Source organism: Anguilla anguilla, chromosome 4, assembly GCF_013347855.1.
Source record: "Anguilla anguilla isolate fAngAng1 chromosome 4, fAngAng1.pri, whole genome shotgun sequence".
Lineage (NCBI taxonomy): Eukaryota > Metazoa > Chordata > Actinopteri > Anguilliformes > Anguillidae > Anguilla > Anguilla anguilla.
This window is the reverse complement of record NC_049204.1, coordinates 67,081,944-67,109,599: the sequence shown is the minus strand read 5'-3', so window position 1 is coordinate 67,109,599 and position 27,656 is coordinate 67,081,944. Positions and strand designations below refer to the sequence as shown.

The window sequence follows — 27,656 nt, the reverse complement described above, 5'->3', positions numbered from 1 at the left end:
GAAATAAAAAAATAATCGCCCAAAAACGGCTAACTCTGAAAGACCCCACTGCAGTCACTCAGCTAGAACGTGAAAAACAAAAATATGGGCACCTTTCGGAAAGATTTACCTATAGTTACCAAGCTATATTTCTACTTAGATAACTTTAAAAGTTTGACTGCCAAAATACTCACGCATTTTTGTAAAAGGTAAACAAGTTCACAAAGTGGAAAGCCATTAAAAAAATAAAAGACAGCAGTGACTGAAGCACAAAGCCCATCTTTTCAGGCCTTGTTCCGGCACTCAATCACTTAACTGTAAAAGTGGTTTGAGGTCCAGAGGAGGGTTATAAAAATGAAACGTAAATGAAATGAAATGGGAAAAAAAGCCTGTTGCCTAATTTGCATGCTGTAAAAGCAACCTGTCAGTGGAACAATCCTGTAGTGAAATATATATCCCATGTTCCAATTCAGTTATGGGGAGGAAAATCTGGCACTGATTAATATTAAAGATTGTAGATTTTAAAGATCATTGGTGTATTGGTGTACCGCAACTTGGAATGTACAAGAGCATCAGTAAAAAAAAACCTTATGATCTTGTTTATGTACCAAGGCATGCATGCAGCTCACTATTCATAAGATAAAATGCTATAGTTGTTGTTACTGCTGGGGCTTCTCTTCTTGACTCAATGACAGACCAGCTGTTGTTAAAACACCATTAAATCTGAGTAATTAGCTTTACACAGGCATCATTGTTTTCAGTCATGTCCACTGGTCACACCATCGAGTGTCACGCACGCACCCCAGTACGTCCACGCTACTAAAGAAACAACAACACACACAAAAATAGGCGTCAGATTTCTTTAAAAAAAAAAATTTTTTTTTAGAAAATAAAAAATTAAAGATACAAGCCAGTCAATGCATGAAGGACTGGCCAAATGGGATGGAAAATCAGGAAGAACACTTCAACAAATCTCTGAATAAATTTTAAAGCACTCAATTAGAGCACGGCATCTGCATCTGCGTGGGGGGGTGCGGGGGGGGGGGGGGGGGGGGCACATTTGTAATTGCAGAGAAGCGAACCTCTCCGGAACTATCCACAGTCATGCAGAGAGGGGGGTGCGGGGGGGGGGGGGGACTTCGGCAACTGTAAAGCGGGGTTTGATGGCGACCCAAAGGACAGCCACCACAGAAAGCCCTCTAGCGCCATTCATCCTCAAAGCGAGGATGAGGATGGCCCACTCCCCCCAGCAGCCCAGCCCAGCCCAGCCCACTTCCCCCAGCAGCCCAGCCCCGCCCAACCCCCAGCCCAGCCCAATCCCCAACAGCCCAGCCCAACCCCCAACAGCCCAGCCCAGCCCACTTCCCCCAGCAGCCCAGCCCAACCCCCAGCCCAGCCCAACCCCCAACAGCCCAGCCCAGCCCAGCCCACTTCCCCCAGCAGCCCCGCCCAATCTGTAGCCGTGCCGGAGCGGGCCCGTGCTCGATTCTCCCACGAGGCTTTTCAGTTTCACCGCGTCTTCGTACCATCGACTCCCCCCCCCCCCCCCACAGTTTGTTGTGTGTTTGGGGGGAGGGGGGGGGCATTGGGGGCGGGGCAGATGGGACCGGGCCACGGCTGTCTGAGCGGATCTCCTGATTTGTGGAGAGAAACCGTGAAACAGAATTAATTTTAAAAAGAAAAAGTTTGGAGACAGACTGGAAGCCAAACATCGACGGAGGCAGTGGGGTGAGGTGCAGTCTGGGAAATCTGCCCTGGCACTTCATAAATACAAGAATCTTAAAATTCATGAGCTCAGTGCTTTGGATAAAAGTCAAATCAGCATTAAACTTCTTTAAGTTTGTAAATGGGGTAGAGTCTATAACAAAATTAACTCAACATATAGAGATTTGTGGTGTAGAGTTGTGAGAGAATTTTTTTTTCATACAGAGAAGAGCTGCTGTGTGGAATAGCCGGCCAGGTTCATGTAGTAGCAGCAGAAACTCTGGGGGTTTTCAATACCAAGCTTGATATAGTGCTGTATACTGCCTAGTTTGTAGATAAACGGTAGACAGTAGGTACCACGTAGTGGTAGGCAATGGCGAGCATTGTTGGGCTGAATGGCCCATTCTCCTCATTATGATATGTTCGATAATAAATGTTACAAAAAAAAAACCAAAATAAATAAAACAATAAAAAAGTACTGTAGGTTCAGAGACTGAGACAGAACCAATTCTGCACCTTTACAAATAAACTGGCCATGTTGCCACCCGGAGACTGGTTCTGGTTCTGCTGTCTGGACAAGAGCAACTGCAGATCCAACTCCGCCAGGACTTTCGCTGGGAGTGGCCTTAAAATGACTTTTTATTTATTTATTTTTTACTTTCATGAAATTTCCAGACATCCGGTATATAAATACAATTTTTATTTGGAAATGAATGTGATATTATTATACACGAGGGAGCAAACTATACTTCAGGGCTCACATTTTCATTTTAGTCACGAGTGCAGTGAAAGATGCAGTGTTTTAGCGTCGCTTGGAAAGGATTACACTTTTAAAATCACCACTCAAATTTGGATGTACATCGCAGAGCCAAAGGAACATTCTGACAGCGATGTGTGGCATTTTAAAAACACCGAACGCAGGCGTGGCTAACACACAGTGAAACGTGCGCTCGGCGCCGAACTCTGCGACGGAGCAGAACTCCTCTGTACTCAAGACAGAAAATAAAAGGAGACAGAGGAGGGAATGTTCGATTGCGAAACGTGCAGATTTGTCCCAGATTGAAATATGGAGGAAGTCCCAGGTGCCCAGGTGTGCGGGACCTGCGTAGCCCCTGCAGCACGATAGCACGATAGCACGACTGCAAAGATCAGTGCCACAAGCTCAGAAACAGAGGGAACAGTGATACACGTTCACAAATAAGAGAGAATTGAATTGAAGACACAGTTTAATTTTCACTGTTATGAATGTTATCAGTGTCACCATCACCAGTGCTGAAGACTGCTGTCCAGGTGACCATGCCGATTATGATACACTGTGATTATTTTTGACGATTTTGCCGATTATCGTCACTAATGGCAGAACTGCCAATGTTGTGACTGTCCCCTCAATACTGTAGTTCAGACAGGAACTCTGTTCTGTCATCATAGATTCTCTCCAGACAGGAAGTGACAGCACACAGACAGCCTGTCAATCTGAGTCCATCCTGCTCTGGGATTGGCTCGCTGTCAGGGGCAGGGTGGAGCTGACACGGGGTAGGTCACCAGAGACTGGGCTGCAGGGAGGGCATGGTGGACACAGGGCCACAGGGAGGGCATGATGGGCACAGGGGTGCGAGGTAGTAGTGTGTGTGCGTGTGAGAGTGTATGTGTGTGTGTGTCTGTGTGTGTGTGAGAGTGTGTGTGTGTGTGTGTGTGTGTCTGAGTGTGTGAGTGTGTGTGTGTGTGTGTGTGAGGGAGTGTGTGTGTGTGTGTGTGTGTGTGAGGGAGTGTGTGTGTGTGTGTGTGTGTGTGTGTGTGTGTGTGTGAGGGAGTGTGTGTGTGTGTGTGTGTGTGTGTGTTGGGGATGATTTGTAATTCTGCTCCTGTAGTTCTCTCTCTGGCTCAGAGGCTGTGAGGCGTAAAGGCGCGGCCCCACTGGAGATTTCCCCTTAATCTCCCCCCCACCCCCACCCTCCCCCCACCCTACCCTACCCCCCCTCCTGCCACAGCATCAATCAAACCTGCTAACCCACCCCCCAAACACACACACACACTCCCTCACACACACACACACATACACACACTCTCACACACACATATACACTCACACACACACTCTCACAATCTCTCTCTCACACACACACACACACACACACACACACACACACTCTCTCACACATATACACACACATACATACACACTCACACATGCACACACTCACATATACACTCTCACACACACTCTCTCACACATACACACACACACACTCACACATATACACACACACATACATACACACTCACACATGCACACACTCACATATACACTCTCACACACACTCTCTCACACAAATACCCACACACACATACACGCATTTCATAAGAGCATGTCCAACACAAAATGTCAGATACTCCTCTCTAAAACACACATTACATACACACATCACGTTTTAGGTGGCTGGAAGAAATAGCCCCTGTTGGAAACAGCCTCCCACAGACAGGGTTGTTATCATCACCATCACCATCATCATCGTCATTATAATCATCACCATCACTACCATCATCATCATCTTCACCACCACCATCATCATCGTATCGACAGAGATTACAACAAGGAGGGACGGCCTCAAAATCGGAAAGTGCCCTGGCTGCAGGGGGGGAGGACCAGACAGGAAGGGGGGGGGGGAGGGGGGGCGCAGACAGGAAGGGGGGGGGGGGACGCGACAAGAATGACAAAGAGGAAGACAAGGGCACACAGAGGGAAAGGGGAAACAAACCCAACCACACACAGACAGGAGAGCTGGACAGCAACAACGCCACAGCAACACTCAAACAACGCCACAGCAACACTGAAACAACGCCACAGCAACACTCAAACAACGCTGAAACAACGCTACAGCAACACTCAAACAACGCTGAAACAACGCTACAGCAACACTCAAACAACGCTACAGCAATGCTGAAACAACGTTACAGCAACGCTGAAACAACTCATACAGAAACACTGAGCCTCATACAGCAACACTGAGCCTCACACAGAAACACTGAGGCTCATACAGCAACACTGAGCCTCATACAGCAACACTGAGGCTCATACAGCAACACTGAGCCTCACACAGAAACACTGAGGCTCATACAGCAACACTGAGCCTCATACAGCAACACTGAGCCTCATACAGCAACACTGAGGCTCATACAGCAACACTGAGCCTCATACAGCAACACTGAGCCTCATACAGCAACACTGAGCCTCATACAGCAACACTGAGCCTCATACAGAAACACTGAGCCTCATACAGCAACACTGAGCCTCATACAGCAACACTGAGCCTCATACAGAAACACTGAGCCTCATACAGCAACACTGAGCCTCATACAGCAACACTGAGCCTCATACAGCAACACTGAGGCTCATACAGAAACACTGAGCCTCACACAGCAACACTGAGCCTCATACAGCAACACTGAGGCTCATACAGCAACACTGAGCATCATACAGAAACACTGAGCATCATACAGAAACACTGAGCCTCATACAGAAACACTGAGCCTCATACAGCAACACTGAGCCTCATACAGCAACACTGAGGCTCATACAGCAACACTGAGCCTCATACAGCAACACTGAGCCTCATACAGAAACACTGAGCCTCATACAGCAACACTGAGCCTCATACAGGAACACTGAGCCTCATACAGCAACACTGAGCCTCATACAGCAACACTGAGCCTCATACAGCAACACTGAGCCTCATACAGCAACACTGAGGCTCATACAGCAACACTGAGGCTCATACAGAAACACTGAGCCTCATACAGAAACACTGAGGCTCACACAGCAACACTGAGCCTCATACAGCAACACTGAGGCTCATACAGCAACACTGAGCCTCACACAGCAACACTGAGCCTCATACAGCAACACTGAGCCTCATACAGCAACACTGAGCCTCATACAGCAACACTGAGCCTCATACAGCAACACTGAGCCTCACACAGCAACACTGAGGCTCATACAGAAACACTGAGCCTCATACAGCAACACTGAGCCTCATACAGCAACACTGAGGCTCATACAGAAACACACTGAGCCTCATACAGCAACACTGAGCATCATACAGCAACACTGAGCCTCATACAGAAACACTGAGCCTCATACAGAAACACTGAGCCTCATACAGAAACACTGAGGCTCATACAGGAACACTGAGCCTCATACAGCAACACTGAGCCTCATACAGCAACACTGAGCCTCATACAGCAACACTGAGCCTCATACAGCAACACTGAGCCTCATACAGAAACACTGAGCCTCATACAGCAACACTGAGCCTCATACAGCAACACTGAGCCTCATACAGAAACACTGAGCCTCATACAGTAACACTGAGGCTCATACAGAAACACTGAGGCTCATACAGCAACACTGAGCCTCATACAGCAACACTGAGCCTCATACAGCAACACTGAGCCTCATACAGCAACACTGAGCCTCACACAGCAACACTGAGCCTCACACAGCAACACTGAGCCTCACACAGCAACACTGAGGCTCATACAGCAACACTGAGCCTCATACAGCAACACTGAGCCTCACACAGCAACACTGAGCCTCATACAGCAACACTGAGGCTCACACAGAAACACTGAGGCTCATACAGCAACACTGAGCCTCATACAGAAACACTGAGCCTCACACAGAAACACTGAGCCTCATACAGCAACACTGAGCCTCATACAGAAACACTGAGCCTCATACAGCAACACTGAGCCTCATACAGCAACACTGAGGCTCATACAGCAACACTGAGCCTCATACAGCAACACTGAGCCTCATACAGAAACACTGAGCCTCATACAGCAACACTGAGCCTCATACAGCAACACTGAGCCTCATACAGCAACACTGAGCCTCATACAGAAACACTGAGCCTCACACAGCAACACTGAGCCTCATACAGAAACACTGAGCCTCATACAGCAACACTGAGCCTCATACAGCAACACTGAGGCTCATACAGAAACACTGAGCCTCACACAGCAACACTGAGCCTCATACAGCAACACTGAGCCTCATACAGCAACACTGAGCCTCATACAGCAACACTGAGCCTCACACAGCAACACTGAGCCTCATACAGAAACACTGAGCCTCATACAGCAACACTGAGGCTCATACAGAAACACTGAGCCTCATACAGCAACACTGAGCCTCACACAGCAACACTGAGCCTCATACAGCAACACTGAGCCTCACACAGCAACACTGAGGCTCATACAGCAACACTGAGCATCATACAGAAACACTGAGCCTCATACAGCAACACTGAGCCTCATATAGAAACACTGAGCCTCATACAGCAACACTGAGCCTCATACAGCAACACTGAGCCTCATACAGAAACACTGAGCCTCATACAGAAACACTGAGCCTCATACAGCAACACTGAGCCTCATACAGAAACACTGAGGCTCATACAGAAACACTGAGGCTCATACAGCAACACTGAGGCTCACACAGAAACACTGAGCCTCATACAGCAACACTGAGCCTCATACAGCAACACTGAGCCTCATACAGCAACACTGAGCCTCATACAGAAACACTGAGCCTCATACAGAAACACTGAGCCTCATACAGCAACACTGAGGCTCATACAGCAACACTGAGCCTCATACAGAAACACTGAGCCTCATACAGCAACACTGAGCCTCATACAGCAACACACTGAGCCTCATACAGAAACACTGAGCCTCATACAGCAACACTGAGCCTCATACAGCAACACACTGAGCCTCACACAGAAACACTGAGGCTCATACAGCAACACTGAGCCTCATACAGCAACACTGAGCCTCATACAGCAACACTGAGCCTCATACAGCAACACTGAGCCTCATACAGAAACACTGAGCCTCATACAGAAACACTGAGCCTCATACAGCAACACTGAGCCTCATACAGCAACACTGAGCCTCACACAGCAACACACTGAGCCTCATACAGCAACACTGAGCCTCATACAGCAACACTGAGCCTCATACAGCAACACTGAGCCTCACACAGAAACACTGAGGCTCATACAGCAACACTGAGGCTCATACAGCAACACTGAGCCTCATACAGAAACACTGAGCCTCACACAGCAACACTGAGGCTCATACAGCAACACTGAGCCTCATACAGAAACACTGAGCCTCATACAGAAACACTGAGCCTCATACAGAAACACTGAGCCTCATACAGGAACACTGAGCCTCATACAGCAACACTGAGCCTCATACAGCAACACTGAGCCTCATACAGCAACACTGAGCCTCATACAGAAACACTGAGCCTCATACAGAAACACTGAGGCTCATACAGAGCTCATACTAGCTATGACTGTACCATCTCTCCAGGTTTTATGTTTGACATCATCGCATTACATGGGGATTCGTGCAGAGTCTGAGGTCCGCTTGACGCACTTCAAAACGCCAGCATTGCATGCAGATGGTCTCCTGGTCTTATTCATGTGTTATAAAATACAGGGGAGAGCAGCCTTTGCAGTGCAATTAATAAAAAATACATTATGAAAAGTAACAGCCTGTGTTAGTCAGTCCAGACAAGTGTTTGCTGAATGCTTCGATGGATGTATGTCCTGCACGTTGAGTGGATGTGAGTGTGTCCTGAGCGCAGAGAGGATGTGAGTGTGTCCTCAGCACAGAGGGGATGTGTGTGTGTCCTGAGCACAGAGAGGATGTGAGCGTGTCCTGAGCACAGAGAGGATGTGAGCGTGTCCTGAGCACAGAGAGGATGTGTGCGTGTCCTGAGCACAGAGGGGATGTGAGTGTGTCCTGAGCAGAGAGGATGTGAGTGTGTCCTGAGCGCAGAGGGGATGTGAGTGTGTCCTGAGCGCAGAGGGGATGTGAGTGTGTCCTGAGCGCAGAGAGGATGTGAGTGTGTCCTGAGCGCAGAGAGGATGTGAGTGTGTCCTGAGCGCAGAGAGGATGTGAGTGTGTCCTGAGAGCAGAGGGGATGTGAGTGTGTCCTGAGCGCAGAGGGGATGTGAGTGTGTCCTGAGCGCAGAGAGGATGTGAGTGTGTCCTGAGCGCAGAGAGGATGTGAGTGTGTCCTGAGAGCAGAGGGGATGTGAGTGTGTCCTGAGCGCAGAGAGGATGTGAGTGTGTCCTGAGCGCAGAGGGGATGTGAGTGTGTCCTGAGAGCAGAGGGGATGTGAGTGTGTCCTCAGCACAGAGGGGATGTGAGTGTGTCCTGAGAGCAGAGGGGATGTGAGTGTGTCCTGAGCGCAGAGGGGATGTGAGTGTGTCCTGAACGCAGAGGGGATGTGAGTGTGTCCTGAGAGCAGAGGGGATGTGAGTGTGTCCTCAGCACAGAGGGGATGTGAGTGTGTCCTGAGCGCATGCATCCTCAGGCTCTGTGGTCAGGCAGCTAATAGCAGTGGGGAGCGCTCTGCCACACGCTCGTCCCTCCAGGGACGCCCAGGCCTGACAAATCGCTCGTTCCTCCAGGGACGCCCAGGCCTGACTAATCGCTCGTTCCTCATCCTTCAGAGAGAAATCTGCTCCCGCATATCTGTGTTTGGTGGGGGGAGGCTGGGAAAAATGGTAAATGGCTAAATCGTCTGAAGCAACAGAGACTGAACGAAGATTTATAACACAGGTGCACACACTGTGTTTTTGGACTGCACACCAGTCACACACACACACAGTGTCTTTGGACTGAACACCAGTCACACACACACTGTCTGTGGACTGAACACCAGTCACACACACTGTGTCTTTCGACTGAACACGGGGCTCAGGAGAGGTGTGTTTAACGCACGTGCTCTCTCTCGTGCTGTACGCATATCCAGGTCAAACCCCAACCCCAACTCAACCTGGATCCCCCAATCTGGCCACCTCTCTTTGATCCCACACCTTAACTGACCCCAACCCCAACTCAACCTGGATCCCCCAATCTGGCCACCTCTATTTGATCCCACACCTTAACTGACCCCAACCCCAACTCAACCTGGATCCCCCAATCTGGCCACCTCTCTTTGATCCCACACCTTAACTGACCCCAACCCCAACTCAACCTGGATCCCCCAATCTGGCCACCTCTATTTGATCCCACACCTTCACTGACCCCAACCCCAACTCAACCTGGATCCCCCAATCTGGCCACCTCTATTTGATCCCACACCTTAACTGACCCCAACCCCAACTCAACCTGGATCCCCCAATCTGGCCACCTCTATTTGATCCCACACCTTAACTGACCCCAACCCCAACTCAACCTGGATCCCCCAATCTGGCCACCTCTATTTGATCCCACACCTTAACTGACCCCAACCCCAACTCAACCTGGATCCCCCAATCTGGCCACCTATATTTGATCCCACACCTTAACTGACCCCAACCCCAACTCAACCTGGATCCCCCAATCTGGCCACCTCTATTTGATCCCACACCTTAACTGACCCCAATCCCAACTCAACCTGGATCCCCCAATCTGGCCACCTCTCTTTGATCCCACACCTTAACCGATTCATCAATGAATCACGGAGGAGAGAAGGGGGGGAGCTGCATAAATTGATGAAGACTGAAGTTCCTGACTACCCCCCCCCACCACCATCCTTCAGTGCACAAGACCCATAAAAGCTTCTATATAAATGCAAATCTTTACTTTTTCTTGCTTCCCACTTACACGCTCCAAGAAAATAAATAAATAAATAAACCTCCATTTGCTCAGAGGTGATAAAAAAAGAAAATCACCTCTCTCTGTGCAGAGGAGGAGAAAGAGAAAGCTGCCTCTTGAATGGGAAACGCTGAGGACCAATTTGCCTTTGTTGCGATTCATAAAACGGGGGAAGAAAGCGAGCTGAGAGCGGCGTCCGGGTGCGAGCGCCGCCATCAGCGGCGTTTGTTTCCATCAGGGCACATTTGAGGAGCGCGCGCTCTCAGGTCCGCCCCCTTACGCCGCATCGTTAGCGCCGTTTATCACCGTCTGCTCGTTTGGCAGCGGCTCGAGGCCCGGGCGGGCAGCGTAACCGCGGAAACGCGCGGGAGAGGGGGCGCTGCCCGGGACGTCAGGCATTACAGACGAAACGCAACGTGACACCAGGAAGGAAGCCGGGGCGGGCGGAGAGCGGGGGGGCTTTTATGTAAACATCTGGCCCTGGAACAGACGACAGGAGATCAACGCACGCCCAGCAAGCGGAGGAGTGTTCTGGAGACGGGGGGGGCTGAGAGGGGTTCTGTGTTCCAACATGAGCTTTTCAATCATGAGAACAAGCAACATGCACCGGGGGGGGGGAGAGGGGGGCGGATGTATTGCAAGATGTTATTTAGAGGGAGTTTTTCTTTTTTTAATTTGCGTGACATGTTTTGTCTGGAGCAGGCGAAAATCATCAGAAAATCCCCACTGCTGGATGCATAAGCACATCATGAGGAATCCTCTTTACGGAACCCGTCCAGCCAAACAGCGCCCCCATTCCCTGCAGGCAGGGCAGTGAACTGCAACAGTGGCATACAGAGACATGGGCTGAGCTCTGCTGTTTAAAATCTGCACTCTCTCTCCCTCCCTCTCCCTATCTCTCTCCCTAACTTTGATGTTTTAGGGAAATGCTAACAGTATCTCTTCTCACAATAATGAAATATTCATAATAATAATAAAATTTTATAGCACACCTTATATAATAGGAAACAAGCAGCTCAAAGTCCTTCCCTATGGAAGTAACAAAATTAATAACCTGTCTACTCTTTGCAGATTAAGCCCCTCCCGTATTTATACAAGCACACCCCTCTTTCAAGCCCCGCCTCTTTCATCTATAACTCCACCCCTGTATCTGCAGCACGCAGCATAGCACCCAGCTACCCTGAGTCCACTTACTACACACCCACAGAGAGGGACAGAGGCCAAGGCCCCAGCTAGTCTGTCAGGGCTCCTCAAACTCAGCCCTGGGGGACCCCTGTACAGGCTGGATTCTGTTACACCCACTCTCCAGATCAATTAATCAATTTTTTTAATGTACTGCAGTTGTCACACACCAGCGTGACACCCCTGGGAGGGAGATGCGGCAGTGCCAGGGAACACCGTTGGTTGCCACATGGAGAGAGAGAGAGAGAGAGTACCCGTCCAAACAAGAAATAAAATAAACGCCATCTTCACCCTTCCCCCCTCATGGGTTCCAGGCAGAAACAACAAACTAAAACAACAAACTAAAATAACAAAGACAAAAGAAAGTTCCCCACTCTGTAGCTGGCCTGCCTTCCAGCACACCGTTAAGCACCTGGGCTGATTAGCCAACGCAGCCCAGGTGTGTGTGCTCTCTCCACCAGCCGGCAGAGCCCAGACCAATCCACCTCTCCGGCAGACCGAAATTCACAGCATTATTATTTTTTTCACGTCTTGCGGAATGATATAAAACTGCTGAAAAACAGCACAATAAGAGGTTGGCTCACTGTCGTTTACTTTCTCATGTCTTCATTATCTAAAATATAAATGGTTTCACCAGTCAGGACCTGACTGAGCCAGGTGTCCACACTTTCACCAATTAGGACCTGATTGATTCACCTGTCAGTCTCTCATTTAATCAATTAAAAATGCAACCTCTTTTTTTAAAGGAATCATTTTCCACATTGCACAATAAGCACAATGTGCATATGGGACATTTTTGTCTTTCTGACGTGCATAGCTATTAATAACCCCTCTGTAAATAATCCCCTCAAGACATTAAATGTGCCTGATTAATAATAATTAACAGCCTGTTACAATTCAGAGTGGGCCACTGTGTTTGGAACACACAGGGATCCCCCAGGACTGCGTTTGACAGCCACTGGTCCGTGCTGCTTTAATCCTAACAAACACGGCCATTCCTTCAGTTTGTTCATTCATTCTAAATGATGATTTGTGTACGTAAGAATCTATTGTCATGCCAATAAAGCAAATGTGATGGTGAACAGAAAGAGAGAGAACACGACGCTGGATGAACAGAAAGAGAGAGAGAACACGACACTGGACGAAGAGAGAGGGAGAGAGAACACGACGCTGGAAGGACAGTGGAAGGAACGCGCGACCTGACCTCTGACCCCTGACCCCTGACCTCTCTGACCTCTGCACGAATTACAGTGTCGGATCACTGCAACATCAAAGGCACCATTTCTGCAGTTACTAACCTAGGCACACACACACACACGCATGCATGCACATACACACACACACAGGCACACTCACACACGCACACATACACACACATGCACACACACACACGCGCATACACACACCCACAGCCAAGTAGAGTGCTGTGAGAAGCAATGACTCACACTGACACACAGACACCTACAATGCATTTTAATAAGGGGTGGGTGACAGTGAATGCATTCAACCATTAAGTGGGTTATCAGCACAGAGTTCCCCATGCATGTGTGTGCGCGTGTGTGTGCGTGCAGATTATGATCTCTCTGTGTGTCAGATATCACAGCTGGACCGCGTGTGCATCCAGAACTCGGGTCAGGTCCGGGTCAGGTCCGGGTCGGGACGGCAGAACGCCGCTCCATGAGCGTGTGGGGAGACAGACCCTCCCCAAACCTCGGGTGCCCCCGCTCAGAGCGCGGAAATAATCCCCCAAACGTGATTATTCCAGCATCGCTTGTAAGTACAAACTGCATGTGAATCCAAACTCCAGAACCGCGGCGGCCCCCTCCCGCGGCTAGCTGCTAACGAGCTCACTTCCTTATCAGCAAACCGGCAGACTCCATCCCCGATGGCAAGTCCACGCCCACACCCGCCGTCTGATTGGCCGCGCTTCGCGCGCTCCCCGGGAAGCCCTGCGTCGATTGGCTGAGCAGCAAGCCCGTGGAGTGAAGAGGTCGCGTGTGGAGAAGGGCAGACAGGAGTCCTGGTGCAGGCCCGTCACGCAGCGCGGCTGTGGAATACTGATTTACGGGCCTTCAGGGAGGAGACGCACGTCGGCCGTTTCCCTGCTGCTACTTCCTGCCGCGGCCGTCCGCTGCTCAAACGCGTCGTACCGCAACAAGGTCACAGAAACAAATCCGTCAGCCAGACAAAACACACTATGAACGAGTTCCACACTGCCCTGGTCCCAGAGAGCCAGTGGGTCCGCTGGGGTCCCCTGCCCTGGTCCCACAGAGCCACAGGGTCCGCTGGGGTCCCCCGCCCTGGTCCCGCAGAGCCACAGGGTCCGCTGGGGTCCCCCGCCCTGGTCCCGCAGAGCCACAGGGTCCGCTGGGGTCCCCCGCCCTGGTCCCACAGAGCCACAGGGTCCGCTGGGGTCCCCCGCCCTGGTCCCACAGAGCCACAGGGTCTGCTGGGGTCCTCTGCCCTGGTCCCGCAGAGCCACAGGGTCTGCTGGGGTCCCCGGCCCTGGTCCCGGAGAGCCACAGGGTCCGCTGGGGTCCCCGGCCCTGGTCCCAGAGAGCCAGTGGGTCCGCTGGGGTCCCCTGCCCTGGTCCCAGAGAGCCACAGGGTCCGCTGGGGTCCCCTGCCCTGGTCCCGGAGAGACACAGGGTCCGCTGGGGTCCTCTGCCCTGGGCCTGGAGAGCCACAGGGTCCGCTGGGGTCCTCTGCCCTGGTCCCGCAGAGCCACAGGGTCCGCTGGGGTCCCCTGCCCTGGTCCCGCAGAGCCACAGGGTCCGCTGGGGTCCCCTGCCCTGGTCCCGCAGAGCCACAGGGTCCGCTGGGGTCCCCTGCCCTGGTCCCAGAGAGCCACAGGGTCCGCTGGGGTCCCCTGCCCTGGTCCCGCAGAGCCACAGGGTCCGCTGGGGTCCCCTGCCCTGGTCCCGCCGAGCCACAGGGTCCGCTGGGGTCCCCTGCCCTGGTCCCGCAGAGCCACAGGGTCCGCTGGGGTCCCTCAGCCCTGGTAGAGATTTGGGGACAGCAGCGGACTCTTGTTCTGAGCTCCGTTCTGAGCGCGTGCGGTGAGTGGCAGCCGGCTGATTGGACGGGCTCAGTCTGTAAGCCCCGTGTGATTACCTGTGGCAGCAGTGATTAGAGCAGCCTGGGGTCACCAACACCTCTCTGCTCAACAGCAGCCGCTGCGCCGGGCCAGAGCCACTGGAGCCGCTGGGAAACAGCAGCAGCACACAAACACCGAGAGAGCGTACCCCAAAACTGCTGCTGCAGAGAGAGGGGGGCTGTGTACCCCAAAACTGCTGCTGCAGAGAGAGGGGGGCTGTGTACCCCAAAACTGCTGCTGCAGAGAGAGGGGGGCTGTGTACCCCAAAACTGCTGCTGCAGAGAGAGGGGGGCTGTGTACCCCAAAACTGCTGCTGCAGAGAGAGGGGGGCTGTGTACCCCAAAACTGCTGCCCGCCCCCCCCCCCCCCAATCACTCAGCTGACGGGCAGCGCTGGATTCCTGCAGGATCTTTACAGGGTGAATACAGTGCGCAGACCTCTCCCGGGGGAACAGAAGCAGGATCTTTACAGGGTGAATACAGTGCGCAGACCTCTCCCGGGGGAACAGAAGCAGGATCTTTACAGGGTGAATACAGTGCGCAGACCTCTCCCGGGGGAACAGAAGCAGGATCTTTACAGGGTGAATACAGTGCGCAGACCTCTCCCGGGGGAACAGAAGCAGGATCTTTACAGGGTGAATACAGTGCGCAGACCTCTCCCGGGGGAACAGAATGGCTTTTCATCCTCCTTTTACTGTCCTTCAGATGACAGGATAAAGCGAGGTCCTGACTCACTGCGGCCATTAAAGATCCTATCGGTCCACTTTAGACAGGAAGTGCCTTTGGGGCCTGGCTTGGAGCTAACTGACTGACTGACTGACTGACTGACTGACTGACTGACTGACTGACTGACTGACTGACTGACTGACTCACACACTCACTCACACACTCACTCACATATGCACTATTTAGCAGGTCAAAAAGTCACCACAAGGGGGAGCTATTAGCACTCAATGACACGGTCCCTGTTTTCAAAAGAGCTCGGGTGTCACAGGTGTCCTGGTCAAATTCCCACAAACCTGGTTCTGTACACCTGTCAATCTAATCTCCCCTTACATCTGATTGGCTGCAACCCTTCGCTTTCCTTGCCCGATTTAATTCCCTGCAAAACAGAATCGAGTTCCCGCCTGGCCTCCTGGTTAAAATACAGGTAAAAATAGAGCTTTGAAACAGAAGCGCCATTTATGTACAGCTGCATTCCTGACCAGGTCTCTGTGGAAAGAAAGTTTGATCTTCTTGGTTAAATAAAGAGACTTCCTGGTTCAATAAAGGCCAAATAAAACACATAAATGGAAATCGAAACTCCCCCACTCCTTAGCGATCAGCCCAAATTGTAAGTAAATGTTTCCCAGTTTTGTTTTTACAGGAGATTTCATGCAAAACATGAAAACAGGATATCGATGTGCTGCAGAGCTCATAACCAATAAGATTCTCCCTTCACAGGATGTACATTCTGAAATACAGAATGCAACTCATATATAACACAACGCCATCCAGTCACTGCTCTCAGCCCTCATCAGCAGATCTATGCATTTGGAATGAAGCACCTTCAAGCAGAGCGTAGGCTTTAAAAACCCAGAAATGGGAGGGGCTACTGATGTGAACCAATCGCAGCGCTGTACTGTTAGAGCACAAATCATTCTGAAAGGTTCAAATGGGCTGATGATTGACAGCTCGTCGTATCGCCACCCAAAATGGAGTTCTAACTCCTGCATGCGTCGCTGCATTCAAGCGCAACCCGGAAACCTGTCCCACCTCTTGCCTTTCTCCAAACTGTCACTCACTGTGACGGACAGGCATGAAGACCAATCAGGGAGGGCGGGAGGAGGCGAACAGGAAGTGCAGCAGATACAGGTACTGTCCTGCCCACCCTGGCTCCCCTGTACCTCACTTCCTGCAGAGACACCTCCATCTGCATAATTACACTCCAAAATATTATTTTAACTCCATTTCTTGCACTCGTAATTACACTCCATTCATAATAAAGACACTAAATCACTGGGATAATTGCGAATTATGTTATTGTGATGTTAACGAGCTTTTTTTCCGCCTTAATTGTGACGGATTTACCCTCCATCACGTTTAGGGCTTTGTTTAATCATGGCCTTTCCAAAAGCTGTTGCCACGACTACAGGGCCCGTTCCGAGTCGTTGCTCCAGATCGATTCATAACTGCACTGCGTGAACAGCTGGCTAAAAACACAGCCTGTCACTGTCTCAGCTGCCTTTGCAATCTGGCTGAATCAAAGACACAAACCGCACATGCATGCATAAGTATACACACACGCGCACGCACACGCACATACGCACACGCACGCACACTCACACACACGCACACACACAGAAACACACACACACACACACACACACACACACACACGCAGTCTCACACTCACGCTCACGCTCACACACACACACACACACACACACACACACACACACACACACACAGAATATAATCCTTCCTGATGGCATGTGGGGTTACAGATTAGCCAGGGTAAGCGCCGGCTGGTGGCGGTATGGTGGTACTGCGCGACCCTGGCCTGCCGGAGGGCGTATTGATTTCTCATTACAGGTCTGCTGGGCCGTGCTCTTTAAACACATTCCCTGATGGAATGCGCCCGGGTGCCTCCAGGGCCAGACTGGCGCACACAGAGCAGCAGATTCACTGCGCCCCCTGCTGGTGGAGCCCTGCCACAGCACCCTGGCCCTGTCTGCAGGCCCGCCTCCCCTAACGGACGAATCACACGCAAGCTGCTCTGCGCTGACAGAGACGGACACTGCTGACATCAGTGTAACGCTCACACGGGAGAGAGAAAGTGTGTGTGTGTGTGTGCGCGTGCGTGTGTGTGTGTGTGCGCGTGCATGTGTGTGTGCGCGCGTGCGTGTATGTGCGTGTATGTGTGTGTGTGTGTGCGTGTGTGCATGTGAGAGTGTGTGTGTGCATGTGCACGTTTGTAAAATTCATGTACCCACCACATACTGTCACACACACACGTACCTGGCCCTCCCTTACCCTAGCGTAGAGCTGACCATACTCACACCCACACCTTTATGAGAGACAGAGAAAGAGAAAGAGAGACCGAAAGGAAAAAGAGACAGAGAGAGGGAGGGAGAGACACAGAGGGAGAGAAGGAGAGAGATGTCTGTCTGCCTGTGTTGGGAGGGTAGGGACAGTTGTAAAAAAAAAAAAAAAAATGAAACAAGGCTCATGAAATTCAAAGCCTAACTGCAAAAAACGAAGCTAATTTTTGTTAAATGCACAGTTGCATGAACATGTTGAAAGGGCACAGATGAAATGTTTGCTTGGGTTGTAGACTCTGTTGCTCTCATGTAACACTGTGAGATTTGTGAATTTGTTTGATAAGAGGTTTTAGGTGTAGCTGAGATTTCAGCCATTTGCCTCTTGAAACGGCCGAATCTGAAGAGCAAGGTTTTTCTTTGTAGAAAACTGACTTTGCCTGAGTCAACCAATCATCTTTCACCTGCTAAATTAATACCCCCACCCCTCTGCAATTGGGGACCGCCTCCTTTTATGTAAAAAAAAAAAAAAAAAAAAAACAGATCAAAGGCTACAAAGGAGGGCGCTAGCCGTTTAGTTTTTAGGCTGTGAATTTAAAAACAAATCTTTACACCTGCTCCCTACGGATCCAGCCGTCCAAAATCTCAGCCTAGCAAACAAGCGCTTGTTTGCTCAGGGCATTCCCCCCCCCCCCCCCAAGAAATATTCGAAATGAGACGGAGTACAACTTTGGGTCTGCCTCCAAGTTACAAACAAAAACCCGGGCACAGTTCCAACTCTTCCAGACCTGGCTGCAAACCTGCAGCCTGCGAGTGTCTGTGTGTTACCTATACATTTGTGATGAATTATTAACTACTACTTTTGACATCACGTTTGAGCAATGCATTCTGGGCTTCGGCACACATGCAATACAAGGCGGATGCCGACATGGACAGTCAGGCTCGGTGAGGTGTTGGGTGGATTGAGCTGCACGTCCATAAATCATGACGGCAAATGCACATCCCAGAAGTGCTTTTCAATCGGTGCTGGTGTCAGGGAAATCCAATACAGGGCAAAAGAAAAGGACATAAAAGGATTTATAAAAAGAAGTATCGCGCATGATGCAATGCAAACTGTCCCACTTTATTGTGCTGGTTTCGCCCGGGGCACTTGAACCGTCGTAACCAGCTTGACAGATTACTTTAAAACACATTTTTTAATTGAAAATAGGTTGCTATAGCTAACACTAGCTAATAACAACAATTGATGCTAATAACAGTGCAGATGCTAATAACTGAAGTTAGTCAACACAGCAAGCAGCTCTGTAACAAATCTAATTTACTAGTTGAACTGCATTTATCTAGCCACGGTGCCTGTCTGTGCTGTATATAGCATTACACTGTTTTACAAGCTTGGTTCCCACAGAACTAACTAGCATGTAGCCAAAGCACAACTAGCTGGCTATAAGCATGCTAATAAAACACCCTGTTTCCTTAGGGTTACATTACATGCAAGCCCCTACTGTGTGACATTGGTAGCAATGAGATAGCCCGCACTGCAGGAAGAAACACAGTGGTACGCTTTGTGAGGGCCTACGTGGGTTGGTCTGTAATGAGTCGCCTACTTTCAGCCAATCAGGTAAGTCAGCTCTCAGCCAACCAGTTAGTGAGCTCATGAATATTAATACGTGCGACTGAAACTGCCTATATTCTGTGATGGGAGATGGCAGGGGATAGAACATAAATTATCGAAAATATGTAGAGACATTTTTCATTCAAATAACCTTCACACATTTACTTTATAGAGACTGAAGGATGATTTAAAATTGCAAATAGAAACTGCTGCATGGAGACTTTTAGGACAGTGCCACACGGCCTTACTCACATCGCTACACTGCGCTCTGCGGAGCGGAGAGGCGTCGCTGCAGACGCATAAAACGGCACTTAAAGCTCCGGGGAAATACGACCGAACACGAAAATCAGCTGCTGAAAAAATGGGACTGGCTGCAGTCAATTATCCGCTTGCATCTTCCAAACACTCGCCAAACACAAACAAGGCAGCAGCAGAATTAACGTGCCGATCAGTGTCTTTTCTGATTGAAGCGTGTTGTGAAGTCACACGGCCTGAAGGTGAAGTCACACGGCCTGAAGGTGAAGTCACACGGCCTGAAGGTGAAGTCACACGGCCTGAAGGTGAAGTCACACGGCCTGAAGGTGAAGTCACACGGCCTGAAGGTGAAGTCACACGGCCTGAAGGTGAAGTCACACGGCCTGAAGGTGAAGTCACATGGTTTGAAGGTGAAGTTACATGGTTTGAAGGTGAAGTCACATGGTCTGAAGGTGAAGTCACATGGTCTGAAGGTGAAGTCACATGGCCTGAAGGTGAAGTCACACGGCCTGAAGGTGAAGTCACATGGTTTGAAGGTGAAGTTACATGGTTTGAAGGTGAAGTCACATGGTCTGAAGGTGAAGTCACATGGTCTGAAGGTGATACTGCCGCCGTTCACCTGCACTCATTTTACCTCACAGCATTCCAGCCAACATGGCGGAGCAAACGGACCCAATCACAGGACGTCTGGAGCTCTGTGATCCAATCACGGGACGCCCGGAGCTCTGTGATCCAATCACGGGAGGCCTGGAGCTCTGTGTGCACTGGGGTCTCCCTACTGAGCAAGATGGCTGGTTTTTCCGAGTGGAATGGCCAGTTTTAAAATGATCTCTCCTATCCCTCTATCTGTCCTCCTCTCCACCACACCATCCCCCTCTCTCTCATTCTCTCCACCACACCATCCGTCTCTCCTCTTCTCCACCACCCTATCCCCTCTCTTTCTCCTCCTCTCCTACATCCTGTCCCTCTCTCTATCCCTGACTCCCCCCTCCTCTCCTCCACCCAATTTCTCTCTCTATCCCTCACTCTCCCCCTCCCCTGCTCTGTCCTTACCTTCCCTCTCTCTCTCCCTCCTCCTCTCCTCCACTTTCTCCCTCTCTCTCTCCCTCTCTCTGTAGTACTCCTCCTTCAGGTCCTCCCTGTCTCTGCGGCGCCACCCGGCGGCGGTGATGTGGTACAGGTCCACACAGTTGCCGGAGTAGGCGTCGCGGTGGGTGGCGCGGAACACCGCCTCACGAGCCAATCGGCAGGCCTCGGCCACGCCCATCCCCCAGCGCACCCCGCCGTCCAGCACCGAGTACGCGTAGGGCGAGCCGGAGCCCACCGAGAACAGCTCCCCCTTCAGGCGGGTCCCGTCACTGCACACGTAGTGCAGGCTGGGCCCGCATCTTGGGCTGTGGGTTGGATCACTCTGCTGCCCCCTGCTGGACGGCACTCTGTCATTGCACCCTGCCTCTTCCTCCTGGCTGCGGGGCTGGGCAGTGGACGGTTGACTGCCCCCTCTCCTTCCCGCTGAGGGGCTGGTCTCTTCTTCCCTCTCCATCCCTTCTTCTCTTTCTCTCCGCATCTCGCTTCCTCCGCCCGTGAACCCTCTCTTCACAGAAGATCCCTCCTCCCCCTCTTTCATCTGCTCCTCCTCTTCTGCCCTCCCTCCTCCTCCTCCTCCTCCCCGGCCCTCCTCCTCCCCCCCCGCCCCCCCGAGCCCGCCCCCCCCTGTGCCCCCCCCCGGCAGGTCCCAGCCGCACAGCGTGGCGGCCACGCACAGCTCGGTGCCCCTGAAGGGGTGCAGCATGTGGGAGAGCAGCTTGGCGGCGCCCCCTGTGGACGGCCTGCGGCGGTGCCGCAGCGTGTACAGGCGGAGCTCGCGGGCGAGGATGCGCTTCCACAGGGCGCAGTCGGCCGAGGTGCCCGACGTGGTGCCCACCAGGTGCGAGTGCACAGGCAGGATCTTCTGCGAGGCGGGGCAGGCCACCAGGCCCGAGCAGCTGGACCGCGTGTCCGCCGCCGCCAGGATGCCACCCTGGAACACAAACGCCAGCGTGGTGGTGCCGTGGGACAGCGGGAAGGGCAGGGGCACGGAGGAGTGCGGAGAGGGGGAGGGAGAGAGGGGGCAGGGGAGAGGGAGGGGGGACAGCGCCGAGCCCAGGCTGGGAGGCGGGGGCCGGCTCGGGGCCGTGTCCGCCCTGATTTGGCCGAACTCAAGCGGGCTTTGGGTGAGGTACTCCGGGACCGGCGCATACAGCTGCAAGGGAAAGTCCCTCCCGGTGGCCGAACGGTATCCATGACAACCGATCCCTCCCCCTCCGAACTGCAGAGAGGCATCTCCCGCAGGCATGAACAGCGAGGCCGGACTGTTCCATCTGGGGTACGCGGGGGTGTCCCGAAAACCGCACACATCCTGCAAAGCCATGGTAATATTGTTCTCCGGATCTTATCTCCGCACCGACTTTCAAATAATTTTTACCTCCACTTTGATTAAATTAAATTAAATTAAATACGAAAATAATTAGACCACGTCAAGTAAGGAGACCCTGTGAATGTCCAGTAAACTGTTCCAAATCCACTCGTTTCAATCTGGCATCGACTGGCAATTTCAATGAACAATCTGTTCTTGTTTTCTACAACGAATGCGAAGGAGAAGAGCAACGAAAATGCGTTCCGTTAAAAGCAGCGCCCCACGAGCGCGGGTCTGCGCAGCAAACTCGCATTCACCTGGAACTGTAACGCTGCATAATCGCGTTCTCCCGTGCGCTTCTGGACGCAGCCGAACCACCTGAACTCCGTTCGCTCTCTGTCACCATCGCTGCACTTCGACCATCCCTCCCTTTAGAACACGCAGCTTGAACAGGCTGGAGAACGATCCACCCTAAGCCTATATATACTCTCCCAGCCCAACGTTTCAGCAGCAAGGACAAGCCAAACATTACCTCACTGTGAAACAGACCGTGAAACTGGAACAGACGCCATGAGTTACCCATTTCACTGAAGCCAATCTCAGAAGCCACTCTTTGTGTTGGGTTAGTGTTCGTAACTGTAACAGCAGTTTTAAAAAAAAGAGTACAAATATAATAATAATAATAATAATAAACATATAGCTGCATGGCAGCAATGGACCGGGTTCCACTGAATGACATGGAATGGACGAAACGGATCGTAAAGGCTGAATAGTTTGATTAGTCCAGATATACATCTGGACCAAGCATCACCTCTCCGTAACACTGCCCCAGTACTCCTGGACATGATATACAGCGCCTGAGTTCCTTTAACCCTAAGATTGCTCAGTATGTCTTAAGTGTGTCTCCCCTTTTCACTGGATATACTCTGATCACCGAGGTGAATATTATATGACCCTACCATAAGCCATAAGATGGCCGATGTTAACAGAATTAAACGTTCAGCCTTGATAGATTCAATGTATCTATTTAAATAAACAAACAAGATGTAGCAAAAAATATGTAATTTATTTACAAAAATAAAAATGTGTCGTTGGAATAAATTTTTTAACATTCAACCCCTTAAGGTAAATAGTAAAACAAAGGTAACTGGAAACAAACCACTTGAGGCGAGTATGAAAGAGACACTCAGTAACCCCTAAGGTAAGTATGCAAAAAATAAAGTGAACACTATATTTCACTCAATGTAAGGTTACTGAACGCAATATACCTTTAAGTTCTAGGTACCCTTTAGCTCAAAGCTTTCATACAATAATTGAATTCAACAAGTTTAGCTATTAAGCTGTCCAATATTATTCAAAACACTATAATAATGTGTATAATATAGTATATTTCAATAATAATGTTCTATTAGCGTCAATACGTTATACTGCTAAATTCCAATATTGATATAATCCATGCAGGAATGGCTACCACAATACAAAACATCTTAATTTAACAGCAGTGAAATTACAACCGTGTTCACCTTAAATGCAATACAATACAATTGCAAACACTTTGTGGGCCCACACACAAGATAAAACAACCTAGCCGGCAATAATAAAGAATAAAAGAACCCCCGTTGCAGGCCTGGTCGAAATGTGCTTACTGTGAACGATGCAGATTTTCTCCCTTTTTTCCAGAGGTGCTTCCGTGCTTTTCCGGTCACAAGGAGCGCTGTCGGGTTTCCCGGTGCCATAAGTGCTACTATGCTATTCCTGGTAGCATAGAGCGCTATCTGGATAAACGGCCAGTGTCCAGGTTCCAATCCTCACGCTGAATGTGCGCTAGCGTTATGTTAGCGCGAGCTAAATTGCCATAGATAAAGCTAAATGCAAACTGAAGCAACACTCTGTAGCAATAGCGAGCTAGCTAGCTCCGATTATACTCAACAGGTGCTCGCTGATGCGGATTCCACTGGAATCGCTCTGATAACAACAGACACACTTCGACAATGACGTGGATGAATGTAACGTTATTCTGTTAAAACCAGCACTTTTACTAGCACTATTACAAGCACTTGGGGATGTAGCTAGGCGCTACAAATTGAAAACAAACGCACACAATTGCACTGCGGGCTTCACACTGCTCTGACGATAAGAAAAGAGAGAGATTTTCATTGCTCACGCCCCTTTGATACCGTAATCCCGCCCCTGACCTATCATAATTGTAGAAACGTGTTGTCTTGTTGTATTGACAAATCAGAAGTTCAAAAAAGAAAACTTAATCTAGTTAGATTGTATTATCATGTATAGTGGGCTATGTCTTTCAATCTTAACTATTTAAAATGTGAGAACTTTATTTAAACCAACGAAATGAACATAGTGCCTAACATTAAGGCTGAGATATTAAGGCTGGTTAATTAACCAGGGGTTACATCTCTAGGACAAGCGGGACACCGGGCTGAGACTTAGACTTTCAGTGCTTATTATAGCGCCCCCTATGGGCAAAACTGTTCCGCTTTTGGTGTCAAAGATAGACGTGGCAAAGTTGAAACGGCTATATGTTCTTCAAATATCAAGATATCACCAGGGCACTTGGTAGACATGTTTACCATCATGTTTCTGGCCGCCCTGACAAATTCCAAGTGGATTTATTACTGTGTCATGATTTTACAGCAAATTGAATGTCTTTGCAAAATTTTTTAAAATTGATTGCCTAATAATTTCGCCAATTTTTGACGAATCCTTTAGCTTTTTCAAACCATGTCCATGCATGTCCCGTGGACATGCCCTACACATTTCGTGTCATTCGGACTTATGGTTCATGAGAAGAAGATTTTTTTAATTTTTTTTTTTTAAATTCAAAATGTCGGAAAAAATTATAGGCGAACATTATAGGTCCCATTATAGTTATCTGCTTCTCATTGGAACCCTAATAATAGCCTAATAACGTATAATCTTTATGCACTGATTACGTATGCCATGGTAGTTTAATACCACATGAATCTTACTGTATGGGAATCACCTTTTTGCTTTACAAATCGCTTTGGATAAGAACGTTGTCAACTCGCAGCCAAACCAAAGCAGTGCAATGTAATTTATCTAATAAAAAGTGATGTTTAATAACGCAGCCTATCGGCTGATTCCAGAAATCTCTGTTGATGGGAAAACCGAAAATAAGAGGAAGAGGTGTTCCCTTGTTTCGTGGTGTCATTGTGCATACCCACGGAACAGGTGACTCACCTGTCGCGAGCCCCTCCTGCGTAACTGCCATAACGCGTTCCTCTGCTCGCGAGGAAACAACTTCAGAAAAGATACGCGATTAACATTTGTGTGAAGTTACGGGACGATGACATAAGTGTGGACGTCAAAATATGTATTTGTTTTATGTTACGAAACATTCATTATAAAAAGTCTGAGTACCGAAAAGGACAATGCCACATTCACAGAACGTGACATGATACATTTGGAACGACTACGCAGACAGAAATGAAAGTTTCAGCGAGTTTTCGCTTCATTACAAGCGTTGCATTTGCGGTTGGAGTTGTATCACTGGTGCGTAATCCGTTTGCTTCGTTTGGTTAAATTTGATCCAGACAAGAACGCCACTCTCGCGCTGTTTGACTGCGGTTAAATTGTCAACATATGGCTTGATTTCCGGTGTTTTGATCACTTCAGGGAACTGCTGTCAAAGTGGTATCGATTATGTAAGACATTTTGTGCCGATTATTAATTTTTAATGTTACACTAATGCAGTAGCTGGTCGTCTTCTGTGTTGGTATATTGCAAACATTTTAAAAAGCTCATTGTAAAATAACTGCAGATAATCTAGTGATTACAAATCCATCAACAAAAAAAGAAGAAAAAAAGAACTGTAGCTAAGTAAGAACGAATCGTTTAATTAATTTAGTGATCTACTGCGGGTAACTTAAACACAGCGCAAGTTGCGTGCGCCGCAGGCTGTTGTCATTTGAATGACTCCCTTGACTGGCCAGTCAGTTGAGAAACTTTGGCTGCTCGACGCTGTCGCTGCTCGCGCCACGGTTCTCAGTCCCCGTTTGTCATCTTTCAGGCACAGAGCAGCAGCACGTCGCGAGCCACGCCCACCCCGCAGGACCCCGGGAGGGTAAGGAGAGAGGACTTCGTCAGGTTTGGCAACGCCCCCGATGTGGTGATTGACGGGTATGTCCTGTCCGTGCTGTACCGGTGCTCCCGCCCTTGTGTGGTGCACGTGGAGGTGCTGGCCTCCTCCGCACTGAGAACTGGGGTGACCATCTTCAGGAAAAGCTGGACTCGTCGAAAGCAAATGGACACGCCCCGTACACACCCCCTGGTCCTGAGGTTTCCCGATGCTGTCGCGTACAGGCGGGATTATTTCAACAGGCACACAGTGGACGCCTCTGACGTCATGCTGAGGGCCTGGCTCAGCCACCTGGAGGGGCCTGAAGAAGGTGAGGGTGGTCTCCATGGCAACGGCAGCTATCACCAGGCGCGCGCGAGGGCGTTCAGACTCCTGGGTTCCGTGCCTCCCCCTCTGCGCCCGGTCAAGAAGCACGACAAGTGTCCCTCCTGGGGGGCGGAGTTACTGTGGCAGCTGACCAGTCAGACGCAGGCCAGACGCTGCGTGACGGAGTCCGGTAAGGCTGCCCCAGATTTATCTCTAACGATGACCTTCGACTGAGTTTGCATGTTCATACTTTACAGGGCTCTATGCTAACATTTTTTTCCAAGGAGAACACGTGTGCCTAAGTTGAAAAATTCAGGAGCACACTAATGCATCCCAGTTGGTAGATGTGCTCCTAAATTAATTTTTCCAGTCAGCACGCATTACTTTTCAGATGCAAATGCTCCCAAAATGGGAGCACTGTAGAGCCCTGACGCAGACTGTGACAAATGGAGTTATTTTCTGAAGTGGGTGCTGAATTAAATCTGTTCATTTTACACCTTCACCCCAGGGATCTGAACTTTACACCTTCACCCCAGGGATTTAAACTTTACACCTTCACCCCAGGGATTTAAACTTTACACCTTCACCCCAGGGATCTGAACTTTACACCTTCACCCCAGGGTTTTAAACTTTACACCTTCACCCCAGGGGTCTGAACTTTACACCTTCACCCCAGGGATTTAAACTTTACACCTTCACCCCAGGGATTTAAACTTTACACCTTCACCCCAGGGATCTGAACTTTACACCTTCACCCCAGGGATCTGAACTTTACACCTTTACCCCAGGGATTTGAACTTTAAACCTTCACCCCAGGGATTTAAACTTTACACCTTCACCCCAGGGATTTAAACTTTACACCTTCACCCCAGGGATCTGAACTTTACACCTTCACCCCAGGGTTTTAAACTTTACACCTTCACCCCAGGGATCTGAACTTTACACCTTCACCCCAGGGATTTAAACTTTACACCTTCACCCCAGGGATTTAAACTTTACACCTTCACCCCAGGGATTTAAACTTAATACACTATGATTACAGTGGGTCCAGTTCCTTAAACTCTGTACCTGACAACCTGTTAAAGTCTTACTCTCATTGGTCTGCAGGTTTGGTGGGTCTGTTAAAGTCTTACTCTCATTGGTCTGCGGGTTTGGTGGGTCTGTTAAAGTCTTACTCTCATTGGTCTGCAGGTTTGGTGGGTCTGTTAAAGTCTTACTCTCATTGGTCTGCAGGTTTGGTGGGTCTGTTAAAGTCTTTCTCTCATTGGTCTGCAGGTTTGGTGGGTCTGTTAAAGTTCCCACTGGCAAGCACCGGCGAGAGATTT

The 27,656-nt window shown here is 49.9% G+C and overlaps 4 protein-coding genes across 4 annotated transcripts in view; 2 read left to right on the top strand and 2 right to left on the bottom strand.

Moving 5' to 3' along the window:
- Nucleotides 1-27,656, bottom strand: part of LOC118225953 (tripartite motif-containing protein 16-like) — a 972,804-nt gene that overhangs the window by 117,726 nt on the left and 827,422 nt on the right. The window lies entirely within an intron of this gene.
- The window catches only part of LOC118225964 (tripartite motif-containing protein 16-like), an 890,716-nt gene that overhangs the window by 488,626 nt on the left and 374,434 nt on the right, over nucleotides 1-27,656 (top strand). The window lies entirely within an intron of this gene.
- On the bottom strand, nucleotides 19,704-22,431 carry LOC118225134. Its single transcript, XM_035413185.1, has 3 exons — nucleotides 21,241-22,431; nucleotides 20,558-21,081; nucleotides 19,704-20,134 (listed from the first exon to the last, which is right to left on the bottom strand). Exons 1-3 carry the CDS (start codon nucleotides 21,918-21,920, stop codon nucleotides 19,704-19,706), a joined length of 1,635 nt encoding a protein of 544 aa, XP_035269076.1. The 5' UTR covers nucleotides 21,921-22,431.
- LOC118225936 (protein sel-1 homolog 3-like) overlaps nucleotides 25,129-27,656 on the top strand; it is a 19,245-nt gene continuing 16,717 nt past the window's right edge. Inside the window, exons 1-3 of the mRNA XM_035415065.1 lie at nucleotides 25,129-25,439; nucleotides 25,957-26,521; nucleotides 27,607-27,656. The exon at nucleotides 27,607-27,656 is cut by the window's right edge and continues 77 nt beyond it. Of these exons, the coding sequence (XP_035270956.1) occupies nucleotides 25,374-25,439; nucleotides 25,957-26,521; nucleotides 27,607-27,656 (681 nt within the window). The 5' untranslated portion in view covers nucleotides 25,129-25,373. The remainder of the gene's footprint in view (nucleotides 25,440-25,956; nucleotides 26,522-27,606) is intronic.